General features: G+C 50.6%; 1 protein-coding gene across 1 annotated transcript; it reads left to right on the forward strand.

Moving 5' to 3' along the window:
• The first annotated feature begins 9 nt into the window (after positions 1-9).
• On the forward strand, positions 10-15,394 carry LOC119112110 (esterase E4). The gene is made up of 9 exons (XM_037236129.1): positions 10-239; positions 7,197-7,328; positions 8,381-8,537; positions 10,873-11,058; positions 12,353-12,546; positions 12,807-12,975; positions 13,249-13,427; positions 13,911-14,082; positions 14,424-15,394. The coding sequence occupies exons 1-9, from the start codon at positions 42-44 to the stop codon at positions 14,765-14,767; spliced, it is 1,731 nt and encodes a 576-aa protein (XP_037092024.1). The 5' UTR covers positions 10-41; the 3' UTR covers positions 14,768-15,394.
• The last annotated feature ends 392 nt before the right edge of the window (positions 15,395-15,786 follow it).

Here is a 15,786-nt window from a genome sequence, read left to right on the forward strand (position 1 = left end):
CGCCGCCAGTCTCGCGGCGCACCTCGGGAAGGAGCCACGCCATGCAGCTCCAGCTGACGCCGATGCTGCTGCTGCTGCTGCTGCTGGCCGCCGGGCCGGCGCGGGGCGCTGCACCGGAGGTCAGCCTCACGCAGGGCAAGCTGGTCGGCCGGATCGACAGCAGCGCCGCCGGCCAGCCCTTCCACTCATTCCAGGGAATCCCGTACGCCCTACCACCGGTCGGCGAGCTACGCTTCAAGGTGAGCTCGAGCACTGACCGGGTGATGTCCGGTCAGTCTGAGATCTCTGCATATGATGATCTGTAATCGTCGCTGGAGCTGCCATTTTGGAGGCCGAATGTTCGCAAAAGCTGGCGTACAACGTCCGCAGCGCTTGTTTCGGGCCTAACAGGCAAGGAAGGAGGCATTGGTGTTTTGCAGAACGGAAAATTTCCACATTATTGCATTTGCGGTCCTAGAAATACATATTTGGAGGTAAAATTAAACAAAATGGTCAAGTCAGCAAACCAAACATCGCATTTCATGGCACAAAGATTACACAGCAAGGCTAAATACATATGACAAGTTGTTAGAAGCTCAGCACCATTCATACGTTGTAATGCGTAACAGAGCCTAAAGTGTTTTTTTTTTTGCTTTCATTGAAATGAATGTCCTGCACGATAAACACAAGGCATGATGTCGTGTGATGTAGCCAGAGGCAGGAAGACAGGTCAGGGTGAGTGGTTGAAAAAATAGGATGTCTGTGGTGGCATTGATCACAAAATATTATTTCATTGCGATTTTATTTGATAAGGCACATGCTGGAATCTCAATACACCCGCATATTTGTGTGGCGAAGCAGTAAGCTCTCTACTTCTTGTAACATATATGAATACGGGCTCATCGAGTATGACCTATTTAGATAGTGACGTACAGAAAGCTGAGTCTTTGAATTAAACTCCTATTTTTGGCCTTGATTAGATCACACTATGCAAGGGTATAATACCGTACCACACCATACTAACATTAGGCAGAACAGATGTTCTAGGCGAAACAAACTCTTACTCCCCATATTGCCTGGCCACAGATTCGCAGTTCAACACGTGCCTGTGCACCAGCTTTGCAACCGTCACTTTCGACTGGTGTGCGGCTTGCCCGCATGTGTGTACTAGTTGCCATATTTTAAGTACTCTTCCTTGGGATCTTTAAGCAAATACTGAATTTTGAATTAAAGATGATACCAGCGCTTCCCATGTGGTACAGACTGCGGCCTTTAACAGTACAGATTACTGTCCTGAACAGAACTGTTCATGACGTGCTTTGGTAGGCACTTAAATAATAATGCCTTTGGTTATAAATCAGATTTAAAATACACAACATCTACAGCGTAATAGCCTAACATTTATTCACATGCCATCATGAAGAAATACAGCGAGTGGTAGGTCTCGTTGGCGTGAGGTCAACGGCAGCACGCAGCGCGTGCTGCAAGGTGTGTTTTTAGGCAGTTATTTTTGCACGATGGCGCAACCGTTCGGACTAACCACCGTTTGATCCACCCTATCCCGATGACCACGGGTCGGAGCCACGATTGTGAGGGGGCCTTTTTTGGCGTATAATTGAAAGGAGAAGGACGGGGTGCCGCGTGTGTGGTTGCACATGCCATATACCACGTACACCGAAGCAATGAAAATATATTTTGCCTGTTTTGATGGCTTTTATTTGTATGTCGTATCTTTGCGCCACAGCAAGTGGGGGCATGCATCAAATTTTACAGCGCACAGCGCACGGATTGAGCCAGAAATAACTTCTAAATATGCATGAGTACTTGTGCCGAAACTTTGTTAATTTAAAAAGTCCATGCCCGCCATATATAAAAATTTTAAAACCCATCCCGCCCGCAGGATAATTTTTGTGAAAATTGCACGCACAGGTGCGCAGCATTGTCTTTATTCCTAGTAAATATTTCGAATCTACCATAATTTCAGTCCCACAGCTATAAACTATAGCCAGTCCACAAGACCGTTTGCTGTCCTAATTCAGTTTTCAAGACCAGCACTGACGAATCTTATTTGTCACTCCTGACACATATGCTTGTACATAATCTCAACATACTCTTTGAACGCTAAGAAAAAGCTAAGAAATATATCAGTACTTATTGCCTTGATGCCTGTTTCCAAGGCAAGAGTTCTTGCTTGAGCTACCACATTCCGTTTACTTCAAGGCTTAGGACTTTGGCTCATTGCAAAGAAACTTCAGACTCTCAGAAGGACCAAAACACACAGCGATCTTGGTCAACTATATCACATTTGTTGACCAAACCAACATCCTAATGGTTCTCAAGCGGCACTCAAAATTATATAAATAACAGATGATAAACCAAGACTTTGAAAGAAAGAAAATGACAAGTATTACTCTACTAGACATTACTCCACTTACCTTTCCTAAATTGACTTGTTCACTTAATTTGCATTGTTACCTTTGATCATGTGATCCCTTTTACGCCCTGCATTTTTTAAAGACAAAATGCAACATCAACGGCATCAGGGTGGCTGGTATTTGAAACCATACAAACGTCATTTTCACGAAACAGCGTTATGTATACTGGAAAACGCAGGACCACACATATGCATACGCGCAGTAGCGCAGGCAGGGGGAGTACAGGGGGCACGGGCCCCTCGGAACCTACGATTAAGGGTCCGAAAAGTCAGACAGGAGCCTCATTTATGGGCCCTGGCCTGTAGGACCAGTCACTCCAACGCCAGCCAGAGGGCCCTGCGCGCTGGTCAGAGGCCTACTGAGTTGATAAGGGCGTATATTTCGGTCAGACACCACCAGTAACGCATAGTCGGCTCCGTGGCAGCATGGGCCTAAGGGCTGATTTCCCAAGCAGGGACAAATCCACCTTGTTGCCGACAAAAAAAAAACATCGAGTTACATTGTTACCTTTTGTGTGTGGGGGCCCCTGTGTGGGGGCCCCACACCGTCCAACAGGGGCCATGTGTTGTCAAGGAGTTCCAAGTCGGCCAGAGGTAGTGTTTGTTGAGGCCCAAAAAGCCTAGAGGGCCCACCCGGTCCGACGATCAAGGGCCCGATGGGAGCGTCTAAGGGCATAAAAGGTAGGTTAGAGTCTTATTCAGGGGCTCAGACCTGTGAAGACGGGCCCTCAATAACAGCCAGAGGGCCCGTTGCTCCATTCGGGGACCCGCGAGTCGATATGGGCCTAGGTGTCGGTCAGGTACCACTGTACCACATAGTCGGCTCCACGTCGGGCCTGGGGACGCACTTCCCAATCCGCTGAGGATCCGCTTCCCAATCAGCCGAGGATCCGCTTCCCAATCAGCTGAGGATCCGCTTCCCAATCACATGCTTCCCTGAGAACGTTCATTATTTTGCAGAATCGACAGATGAAACAAATGCCTTCAAAAAGCTTCAGCCCGAGTGCGGGGTGCCAATACTGTGGTGGTTCACGTGCTTGCATTAACAACTGCGCGTCTGGGAAACCACAGGGACGGGGTTCGATGCCCACCCTTCCCGCCAGGGTGAGAGGCTGAGAGGCGCCATGTAACCCAAGCAGCTGAGTGTGTCATAAAGCCTCAATGACACGGTTGTTGTCTCGGGGAGCAATGATAGTGATGGCTTTGGCCGTAATTTTCGTAAAACCGAACGGCGTTGGCCACTGCAAGTGACGTCAAACGGCGTGCACCGAGCGCGCGACAATGACCGTGGGAAAAATAATGTTTTTGAATGTTTGAATGTTGAAATAATGTTCTTGAATGAAAAAGTAATTCGTACGGCTCAGAGATTAAACGGGCAGATTTTTTGCAACTTTGAGGATGTCCTCCGGACACATTAACAGTTACAGCAACACGACAAATGGGATTTGTGGATTGATTGCAATTTGAACATCTCTCACTTACTTATGAGGAACAGTCCAGACCAGCCGACAAACTAAAATGCACCAACGTAGTGTGTCAATTCAAATGCAATATCGAAGGCTGCGAACTTCGTTCCATACACTACATTGGTGTGACCACAACGACACTCTCACGACGCCCGACAGAGTTGTCCCGCCCTTACGTGACGGGGCAACTCTGGACCTTATGCGACACGAGCATGACAGGATATTGACACGAAAACAGCTGACGGCCATCACTGACATTCTTCAGACGTGCAATAACAGAAGACACCTTCAAATTTGGGAAAGCTATTTATTAACAAAAATTTTCTAGCCCTAAAGAGACGAAAAAATTCTTGCACCACCCTTGAGTTAATGGGTGGTGGCACCCTTTTCTCAAAACAACCTCTTGGTGACCCGCATCTTAGTCTCCTCTCGCTCATCATGAAATTTATGCACAGTATAAGATTATCTGGTTTTAATAAACGGGGAATTTTGGCAAGCCGCACCATCCAGCAAAAACTCGTGGTTACGCAAGATCAGTATCCCCTGCGCACAATCCCGTTTTTGTTATTCAAACCTTTTTAAGATTAGGACGTTGTAAGACAGACGGACATAGACAAGGTCGCGTTTAAAGCACGCTTATTGGCTGAGTTCCCCTTCCTACGCTTTGATAGAAATGCAACTCTAGGGTAAAAATGATCACAAGCCTTTGTGAACAATGGTGTGTTGAATTTGGGTTACACACGGAAGCTCTTTCTCGTCGTTTAATTCAAATACATGTCCAAGGGATCATCCGTTGCGCTGATGCACACGAATCGACCGTCCTTTCCCTTCATTGCGCGCACTGATGTCTGCCTGAGTAACGTGAAAACCATGAGTATATGAATCTATTTTCCCTTTCATTTCTTTTCCTGCCCAGTGTCAGGCGGCATTAGCCGGCCAAATTATTGTTATTCTTTGGCACCGGACTTCCACGCAACGGGCTTAACGCCCCAACCTCCAAGCAGTTTCGGAAGATCGCTTGAGATAAAACGGAAAGGAAAATGCTGATCGGTCTCTTTAAAGCCTCTGCTTGCTCTGCGATTTTAAAGTTTCTTCTCTTCGGCCGAGCTGGGCGTTAGGGGAGAATATTGAACAATTGCACATCGCTGATTTAGTTAGGAAAGCGGTCGCCAATTACAGGTGCAGGCCTTAGGTGATTTGTTACATTTTATTGACTCGCGGCGGTTCCGAGCCATAGTTCTAAATTACGAGACGTTTCGCCGTCAGCCACGATGACACTGGATCTGTATACACTGTTGAAGGTGATCTTAGGTTCCAATTAACGTCATTTTCATCATTGTATGGCTGCTTTTCAGACCGGAATGGTGGAGCTTTCAAATCTTTTGTAGGCTTTTGCAACGACCATCTTACAGAACACCCCGGTGGAGAGGGAAAGGGTTGCATTAGCGATCACCGGCCCATTTTTCTAAGTTTCACGTCATTTTCCCCATGTTACTGCACAGCCTAATGTTGCCCTCTGTCATATCCATTGACACGTATGCATATCTGTCTCTGAGCAAATCACAATAATGGATCGGCCTAGAAACCGCACAAATCATGCCAAACATGTCCGTACAAAGTGAAAATGCACGTTGTGTATGCAATGCAACAGCTCATTTTATATATTCGTAAGCTTTCGGCACAATCATTTAGTAAATCAGCACGCAAGCACCTATGTTGAATAAACATGCTTATCTGCTTATTCCTTTTGTCTTGTTATGGAAGACTTCTGCCGCATTATGCAATGATTCCTACGCATCTTGAAAGATGGACTTACGAGCTCTAACGTTTTTACTTTTTTGCGTGGGGGACGCGATCTCAAATTGAAGCTGTGGCACGATGTGCGTTTTTCAGAATCTCATTAAGTTGGCTGCCCTACTCGCCCCGCTTGACCTAAGCGGTGAAAGGGGCTCGCAGCTCTATTTATCGGCCACGCGCGCCGTTACATACCTGGGGACATCCTTCCGCGCTATCTGGCGGTGGGCCGATACGGACATTATGGCGGCGCGACAGCAATAAAACTCGACAAAGTCCCGTGGCGTCCGGCCCAGCGACCGCTCGTGACTCGACTGGCGACGGCTGGACTCGAGTCAGCAGCCTGGCCGCAGCTGGCTCCTCAGAGTCCCGCCGCGTCCCGCCCGGCCACTCGGCTTTCGTGCGCGGAATTGATTTCGACCGCGCGAACTGCTGCGAGTCGGCCGCGGCGTGGCCGCGATGTGGCCGCCGCAGCAGTGCGAATGAGTTGCCGCCGGGTAATGACTCGTTGTTAATGCAGATGACGCCTGCTGATGTGTATTGACCGGCTGGCCGAGACTAGGCGGACTGGCCACGGAACTGATTGGCTTGGACAGCAAGCACGGCAGCTAATTGGGGAGTGGGGGGGGGAGGGGGGAGGGGGCAGCGTGAGCTCTGGTGGAACACCCCATGATAACGATGGAGGTATAAACGTTATTGCTCGACGTACGCAAAATCTCATGGTGGTTCCAATCTTGTGGTTCTCTCTCCTAATCCCTTTTTATCCCACGGTCACGCGAAAGTGGAGAAACGGTTCGTAGAAAAGTGTAGGGGAAGCGAGCTTTAGTTACCGTTTGGGCCTGTTTTTCAACAAGGGCGTTGGCGTGAATCTCGCAGCAACACAATAAGTGGAGGATTATTTAAAGTACATGTTTTTAAATCTTGCAGGGTATTTACGGCGGAAATCCAGAAATTTGACTACCATTGTTCGCTTACATCATGAAGGAATGCATCCGATCAAGCCAAGAATATTATTATTACATAGAATATATAAAGTAATGCACCGAGCCTGCCGAACAGTATGGTGTATTTTTGTATCCATGATAGTGATTTGGGTTTTCGGGCGCATCTATTATGCATGTATGAGATATATAGATATGTGATCACCGTCCATTATTTCTGCATTTCGGGGCCGTATTCAGGTGGAGAAACACTGCGGCACATGATCCCCCATCAAACACTAACACGCATTCATAAGCGTAGGAATAATTTCTGCCGATGAAAAAGAGACGTGCACGCGTTAAGATAAGTATATTGTGAAACATGCTATGTTGTTATACGCTATGCCCGAAATTTCGCACACCTACCGCGTGCTAAAATGTTTTTTCAGTAAAAGATTTTGAGCTGTGCCTCACCTCATCGTGAAATTCTGCATGCCTCCCCGTCTTTATCACTCCATTAAAAACAAGTGGCGACCGTCTGCTGACGCCGCCTATTTGTTTTACCCGCCCTCACACTTCCGCTTGTTCCGCGGCGTTTTCCAGCGCACAGCTCCTGCCGAGGGCTGGACGGGGACCCGGGACGCCACGGCTCCCGGCAACATGTGTCCCCAGTTCTTCTTGGGCCAGTACCAGGGCGACGAAGACTGCCTCTTCCTCAACGTCTACACTCCTAAGGTACGCACCTCCCGGCGTTCTTCTGGCGGCCGCTCGTCAAGAGCACGGCATATGTGTATTTTTCAACAGGGTTACTAATGTAATGTAATACCGGTGAGCTTGAATTACGAAGCCCCGGAAAGATCAAATTAGATCCTGAGTTTAAAATGGTTTTGAGAATCCAAAAGTAAGATCCCTTTAAAACCCCTAACAGGTTCCTACATCGCCATAGGAAGACATGGGTCTTCCTAGGCCAAAGGGGCCACAAGTTGGCCTTCTCCCAGGCAAAGTCCTGGCTACGCCGCTGGCTCTCCATCGTGTGCGCGGTTAGAGCCGTCGCGCCGTTTCTCTCTGTTGCCGCATGGAGCGGCAGGGCAGGGAAAGATGATGCTATTATTCAATTATTCAAACGCCCATCCCATTGCTGGCAGCCATAAGTGACCTTGGTTATCAAATTAAATGCCTCCAGAGCCTGCGAACTGTAGCTTGGTGTTGGGCGATTGTTTCACGCAACGTCGCATACGGTTTATACATATATATATATATATATATATATATATATATATATATATATATATATATAATGTTTCGCTCTCTGGTAATGCATTCCACCACCTAACAATAAGGCACTGATGAAACGTTAACCTGCGACGAATGGTGAGGAAGATGGCCATGCAGTCATGGACCATTGGAGCGGCTTGTGCAAGCTGCGCCCACGGCATCAGCAACTGGTTTGAAAGTGCTGGTCATGCCGTGACCTCAGCGGATTCGCGTGTGCAACAGACCCTTCAGCGCCCACACTGCACGCGAACCCGCTCCCAACGCCTGAAATGTTCAGACAAATGCGGCCCTCGGTGACGGAGAAACCGAGAATAGAACGAGAACGGAAGGACCCTGCGGCACAGATGGGGCGTGTGAGGCCAGGGGGGCCGGGGCTCGCGCAGCCTGCCCGGCTCTGCGGAGCCTCCCCTCACGAGCCGCCCTGCAGTGTTCCGCCCACAACGGCGCTCTCGGCGTGCGCCCGGGTCCTCTCCCCCCCCCCCCTTCCTGCCACACCTCTGCTCGGTCGGCAGCTCCCGAGTGAGGCGGAGCGGCCGCTGGACGTCATGGTGTGGATCCACGGCGGCGCCTTCCTCTTCGGCTCCGGCAACCCTGACCAGTACGGGCCCGGCTACTTCATGGACGAGAACGTCGTTCTTGTCACGCTCAACTACCGGCTCGGGGCGCTTGGTACGTATATCGGCTTGCTGGCTGCATTCCTGGCTGGGTGGCGGGTTGCTGGCGTGGGATTGGTCGATCAGCTCCAGAAAAGTGCGCATTCTCAATGTCGTGCGAGCAGTCAACGTTTATGTTAAGATCACAGCGAAGTTTGTAGGTGTATTTCAACATTGTTGTGGCCGCGGGCAGGCAATACTGTGCGATATTGCTGCGGCCGCGGGCAGGCAATGCTATGCAATATTGCTGCGGCCGCGGGCAGGCAATGCTATGCATTTGCCGTCCCCCAGTTCAGGAGGCCCTTTTTAATTGGGCTAAAAGTTTCGTAATCGCATCTGCTATCAAACTCAAATCGAGGAGGCCCTATGGCTAGGCTAGAAGATCCCCAACCGGGTTCTGAAGGCTTTTCTATGCATCAAGAGCATATGCATTTTCTATGCATCTTTTCTTTTCTGGACCAGGAATGCCTTTTTCTGAATGAGTCAGGCAATGCTTTGGATCCTCGTTCATATTTTATTCAGGCCCTACCTGGATTGAATCCAAAGTCCTTGTTTTGTGTTAGGGGTGAGGGGTTCTATTTCTAGGTCAGGACGCCTCTTTTTCGCGTGACCCGTTCCCAAAGATCCTGGCTCGGGATCAGGAGGCACTGGATAGAACGAAGAATCCCTTTACTGGATTGGGATGTGGTCCTATATTACACCGGATCTCGTGATCATTCCACCTTTGGTAAGACAGTTAGCTGTGACACATCATTTTGATCTGCATTCCGATGGACCCGTTTTTGTCCACTCCCGAAATTTCCCACCTAGGCACAATAACCACATCAAATTGTGGCCACTGTGTCTGTAATGCATGACCACACTATGTATACTTCAAACGAGAACACTGAGGCCTTGGTCCCAGAATAATGGCAGTCAGACCGACATCAGGCTACCAGACTGACATAAGCCGTTTTTCCTGAGAAGCTATCATTTATGAGTTTAGAGATCTTTTGCTGAGCTGCCTTATATACCTTCAGTATACCAGGAGGCACTGGTTAAAGGTCGTTATAGAGCAAGCATTGGTTCTGATGACTGTACTGTACTGTACTGTACTGTAGTGTACTGATGACTGTGCTCTGCGATTTAAGCTGTATACTGACTTAATATACATTTTTACCCACAGTTATCAAAAGTCCGGCTGTGGAGCAGCATTTCACAAATCGAAACGCATGTAAAATAGGTGCTATTGCTTTTCACGACTTAAATCTGTCTAGGGGACAAGTGTGTTTTGGTCAACGCCCTGTTCTGCTTCGATCGATTTGGCTTATAGTTCTTTTAAGGTTTTGTTTATTTGATTGGTTGTATTTGACTTTTATCCTTTTTCACTTTTCGAATTCCCAATTTCTTATTTGACTGTTTTGATTTTGACCTCTTACAATTCGGCTTTCTACCCTCTTCACTTTTGCCGCTTTGACATCCTGGATTCGACTTTTATCCCGTTAACTTGTTGCCGCTTACCTTCTCGCCATTCGACTTCTGTCGTCTGGCTTTGTGTCATGTAATCGTCATGTATCAGGTCGATAAAACATGGTTCCATTCATTGGTGTATAATAAGTTTAAAAGAGGATGCTGGTGCTTGAAAATTTATGTTCAGCTACCGGGGGATTAATTAGGCAAACATGCTTCTTTCAATGCTAGTCTTAAATATTCATTTTCCCGACAACATGTTAGAAGCAAGGACAATTACAAAGAGATTAAATACTTCGAAGTCCTTGCCAGCATCTCGGGGCTTTTTGCACTACCTTTTTATTCGCCTTGATATTGTTGCATCTGAAAGGAATCTCGACGTAGACAATCATCGCATTACAACAGTGATGCGAGAAATAGCCTTTCTGTCCTAATGCGTGGAACTGATTAAAAATCGCCCGCGGGGATACTTTGAATTTTGGCTTTAATTGACGTTTGATTCTTTTGAACCAATGTGCGGCAATAGAGAGAGTGATATAGAGAGAGAGAGCTCGATCTCTTCTCTCTCTCCTTCTCCTCTGCCTCTCTATTCGTCTGGCCTATCTGTTAGTCTTCTCTCTCTCTCTCTCTCCCTCTCTCTCTTCGACTCTCTTCTCTCTTCTTCTATCTCTCTCCCTCTCATCTCTATCTCTCTAGCTCTCTCTACCTCTCTCTCTCTCTATATCTCTCTCTCTTCATGCCCTACTCTCTCTCTCAGCTCGTCCTCTCGGGCGGCTGAGTTCGGCACCCCCCTTTCGTCACGCCGCAGTACCGGGCCGCCTAAGCGTGTGCCCACCCTCACACGCAGCATCCCCCCCCCCCCCAGGCCCGGCCCGCAAACCGCACTCTTCTTGTGTCCGTAGGCTTCCTCAGCACCGACGACGACGAGGCCTGGGGCAACTACGGCCTGTACGACCAGAACATGGCGCTGCTGTGGGTGCAGCAGAACATCGCCGCGTTCGGCGGTGATCCCGGCCGCGTCACCATCTTCGGCGAGAGTGCCGGCGGTACCTCCGTCCACTACCAGATCATATCGCCGCTCTCCCGCGGTCAGTGCCGGCCGAGATCCGAACACCCCACGCAGCGGGGCAGCTGATTACCGCTTGTCCGGGGCGCAGCGTAATAACTGAGCATGCTGTCAGCCCGTGGCGGGCATCCGGTCTGTAACTTATTAGCATCCGCTCACTTCTACGTATCTATTGGCATGTAGGGGGCATGCCTCGCTCCACACACCCGCACAGGAAGCCCGACATCGGCAGTTCACGTTCCGCGTGATATAACTTGGAATTGAAATCATGAAGATTTATCAAGCCATATCTGATTTCCGCTGAGATTTGTCGCTGAGGAATTGCTATAATCTGGTGCGCCGTTGCAGTCAGCATTATTACTGCGTTGCTGGATAGGGAATATGAAACCAGGCGACCATATGCCGACGAAAAGCCGGCATAGTGATGGCACTACACAATGCACACCGATCAAACATTTTTGATATGAATCCCGACTTTATTTTGAGAAGCTGCGCTCGGGTGTGTCCAGCTGAGTCATCAGAAGTGCTGAGGTCGCTTTTATCTCCAACTCGAAGTCGTTCAGTCGGAAGATCAAAGAGCCAGAAGAGCGCTTGGCATGGAGGACTGCGATAGCGTCTATCCTCTCACGCGTTTGCTGAAGCTCGCTAAGCGTCCGTGGGGTGTCTTTCAAAACTGTGGGCTATTTTTTACCTGGAAGGAGCAGGAGGGGAGCGCTGAAGACTCGAGGTCCGTTGTTGGTCAGCGCAGTTCAAATGCGAGAAATTCGACCTCGTAAACAGAAAAGGCGGAATGCTGCCAGGCTGACACAGGATCGCCGTGTGGTCTGGAGTGGAACTTGGCATACATTACCACGCATTCCGCAAGTTCGGCAGTTGGCTCCCTATTCATCAAACAGCTGTTAGGCGTCTGAATTCCTGAGGTGCTGCAGGACAAAAGACATAACTACAAGCCGCTGTCCGTTTTTCGTTGTTTTGACTGCTGCACACTTCTAAAATACCTTTCAACCACGCCTACCACCAAATACACTCCACCCATGCCAAAGGCCCACCTATTCATACCATTTGGAAGCGCTGACGCTCAGCTCGCAGTCCAGCTTAACTTAAAGTTTACTCAGCACTCTAGCATACTTGGCACTTGAAGTTCACTTAGCTTCCACCATCTCCCTTTAGAGTCAGTGATACATTTCCGACCGCTGTTTTCACATGACTGGCCGCGACAGGGACCCGCTCGTGGTGTGTGTCCACCGTGACCTTGATTCGTCGGCGCGCGTGACGCGTGCCCGTGACCCGAGCCAGGTCGCGACACGTGCCGGCAGGCCTGTTCGGCCGCGCCATCTCGCAGTCGGCCACGGCACTGGTGTACTGGGCGAACGGGGTGGACCAGCGCCACGTGGCCGAGCGGCAGGCGGCGGTGCTCGACTGCCCTACCGACACAAGTCGCCAGCTGGTCGACTGTCTGCGCGCCATCCCGGCCAAGGAGATCATCATGTCGGGTGACAAGGCGTTCAAGGTGACGACGGCTGCCACGTGCAGGGGCAGGGGGGGGGGGGACGACGAGAGCAGACCACTCAGTGACTCGGCGGTGCCTTGCCCCACATATTTATCCATTCCGTGAAATGGGATGCATCCTCCGTTATAAATACATTACCCATGGTGGCGTGCGCCTTAAACTACTTAAGCGGCGTCGTCCAGTGTCCATGTACCCACCATGTCACAGCGGTGTATTTCTGGCTACAACCCACTGGCTGACGCTCTGCGTCGTGTCCAAAGCTCTGGTCCATCTATCCGGCCACGTTCACATTCCGGCCGAACGTCGAGCCGGGCGTGGAGGGCGCCTTCCTGCCGGACGACCCGCGCACGCTGCTCGACGCCGCCGACTTCAGCGCCGTGCCCTGGATCGCCGGCGTCAATCACGACGAGGGCGGCACGTTCGCCAACTGTGAGTCCCGCCGGCACACGGCCGCGCCGCTAGCCGCGGGTGACGGGGAGACGATTGTGTCGCGGCGATCTTCCGGCACGGACGCGGCGGCGTCGCCCGCGGAAATGATGACGCTCGTTACCGCGACTGGCGGGTGGTAGCCGGAATAGACGTCCGAAGCGGACGCAATGGCCGCGCCGCAGCTGGGTGTTTATTAAAGCGCTCGCAGTGGCGGCGCGTGTGGGGGCGCCCCTTCCGCTGAGGACAGCTAATTACGGGGACCACTTCCCACAGTTCATCTCCTGAATGCCTCGGCGCTGGAAGAGCTGCGGAACAAGCCTGATGAGATGGGGCCGCTCTGGCTGGGGATGCAGAACACAGCCAAGGATCCGGCCGACATCTACCGGCGAATCAAGAACTTCTACTTTGGCGATCAGGAGCCAGGCCTCACCACTGCGCATCAATTCAACAAAGTGAGCGGTCGTTAGGCGCCGAGTACGTCTGCGGGGAAGATTAAGAGCATCACACATGTCACAAAAAAACGCTTACTTTTAGCCTTTCAGGTGCCTTGACGGAGCGCTGCAGTGATGAGGTACATCCGACGTCCAACTGGTCACACCGAGCGCTTCAAGCGTGGGAAGTACAAATGCCGTGACCCTCGCGGCAGTCAGCCACCGATGATGAACGGCTCTGCATCGAACCGTTTCCCGTGCGTCCCCCTTGCGACACTCACGTCGAGTGGCGGAGACCTAATGTCACCAGATCACTCCGGGGCTCCATCACCTCGGAGGACATCGTGTTACACCTATGAAGGAGGACCGCAGGGCAAAAACAGTTGTCAAATGCCAACTGCACAACGTTCTGATGTTTGCCGTTGATTACACAGGTTCTGGACTTTGTTTTCGGATACTTTTCCGGTCGCTGGGCGCCCCACTGGCATACACTGATGCCGCCAGGTGGAGGGTGACCGATACTTTCTGACGGGCGTGGACGCAGCCGTACGGGCCCACGCCCGGGCCAACCTGGCGCCCGTCTACAAGTACGTCATCGAACAGGCGCCCAGTATCGCGTTTCCAGGCATGCTGGCCGGATCTTTTGGCAACAAGGAGCTGCAGCACTTTCCCTGGGGTACGTGCTGCATACATTCTATGTGCTCGGTTGTTACGCATATGGTACGCATATGTTTGCGCCGGAAGAGGTCAGATGACGTAACTGAACTCAAACTGTGGTCCCCGGATGTCTCAGCATAGCGAGATGACAAAATTTAACTTACGTCACAAGTCAACTGAAACCATGATAAGCAAGTACCATTGTTATTGTAAGTATCGGTTAACGGGAGGCATGGTTGTCTTGTGAACAAGCGTAGCAATTTCACGCAATGCAAGCAGCTTCAACGGAATGTTCCTGCACCAGTACACTGTTCGTAGTTCCAATGTAATACGAATAGCCGGCGGGTCGTTGGGTTCCAGGCACGTGCCACTTCGACGATATCCGGTTCCTGTTCACGGGCGAACTGTTCCCGGATGATCCCACCGACAAGAAGTTTGCGCGAGCGCTGACCAACATCTGGGCCAACTTCGCCAAGACGGGCCGGCCGACTACCAACCTGGTGGATCTGCCAGAGTGGGAGCCGTACAGCGAGGCCCGCCAAAACCACATGCGCCTCTCGCTGACGCCAGCCGTCGGCGCTGCCGCCTTCCAGGAGCGCGTTCAGTTCTGGCACGGCCTGGAGCTGGAGGAAGGCTGGAGGGCGCCGCGCACACTCCGCGTCCGGGAAGGGGGTGCCACCGGAGCGGCGCGCGACGAGCTCTAGGCGGCGCCAGTTCCGGCGGCGATACGGCTTTGGAGGGGAGCGCCAGGTCCCGGAGGACCAGAGCGGCGGGACGACTCGAAACAGGCCGGAGCGAGCTGAACAGTTGGGAAATGGCACATGCAGAAGGCCTCAGTCCCCTGTTTAGGTGTGTACATACCTTATAGCTCCGAATGCTCAGTAGTGGTGACGGGACTGTCTGCATCACAGCTCAGTGCACTAGGCATACCTCATTTTACCTCGTAGGAAGAACGTTTTCCGCACGCAAGTGTCGAAGAGCAGACGCCGACTCTGGTACGTCTCTGCTGCTATTATATGCCGTTGTTTGCCTTCATCCGTTATGCTGATCTTGTGCATAATGCTACATGAATGGTACCGCGCACCGTTTCAAAATGCAGTTGGGATCGCTGCCATTCTGCTGCTCAAGTAGCATGCCGTCTCATGGATATATTGTATGGATGATTCTTGGGGGTTGTTATCAATTAACGGATGGGTTTTATATATTTTGCGTAGCATTTCGTGCAGTTTTATTCGCTAGGCAGAGATTGGTGTCTCCCCATAACTTTTGTTCAAAGTGCGTCATTCTTTAAGAAGTGCCTACTCTGGATGAATAAAAATGGTTCGTCACAATCGTGTTTCTGTCTGAGCCTGTTCTTTTAAGACAGCTGGAAACGACTGACTGAGGGACGCCGGGACTCGTCAGCTTCATGATGGGACCCACCACAAAGTGTTAGAGGGTGACGTTTGACGGCTTGTGACCACGATGATGATGTTTTGTGAAAAGCTTATCTTGCTGTGCCTTGCAAAGACCATTGACGGGTCGCTACAGCTTCAGTGCCCTCGCATTGCTAACATACTAAAACATCGAAACAACGCAAAACACCTAACACGGCAACAATGAAGTGAATGGAAAAACACAGCGACTGCAAATTTCATATCATTGGATTATGTATTGAAATAACAATCCCGTAAACAGCTGTGCCGTGGCGCGATGTTAACAGATATTGTTCATCTTGTACGCG

The sequence above is a fragment of the Pollicipes pollicipes genome, unplaced genomic scaffold (genome assembly GCF_011947565.3).
Source record: "Pollicipes pollicipes isolate AB1234 unplaced genomic scaffold, Ppol_2.1 Scaffold_7261;HRSCAF=8764_pilon_pilon_pilon, whole genome shotgun sequence".
Taxonomy (NCBI): domain Eukaryota; kingdom Metazoa; phylum Arthropoda; class Thecostraca; order Pollicipedomorpha; family Pollicipedidae; genus Pollicipes; species Pollicipes pollicipes.

Bases quoted from the DNA above. Each gene is read 5' to 3' on its own strand.
- LOC119112110 (XM_037236129.1), top strand. From the start codon at position 42: ATGCAGCTCCAGCTGACGCCGATGCTGCTGCTGCTGCTGCTGCTGGCC. The intron at 12,976-13,248 runs GTGAGTCCCGCC...CACTTCCCACAG, and splicing joins GGGCGGCACGTTCGCCAACT to TTCATCTCCTGAATGCCTCG. The intron at 13,428-13,910 runs GTGAGCGGTCGT...TGATGCCGCCAG, and splicing joins CTGCGCATCAATTCAACAAA to GTGGAGGGTGACCGATACTT.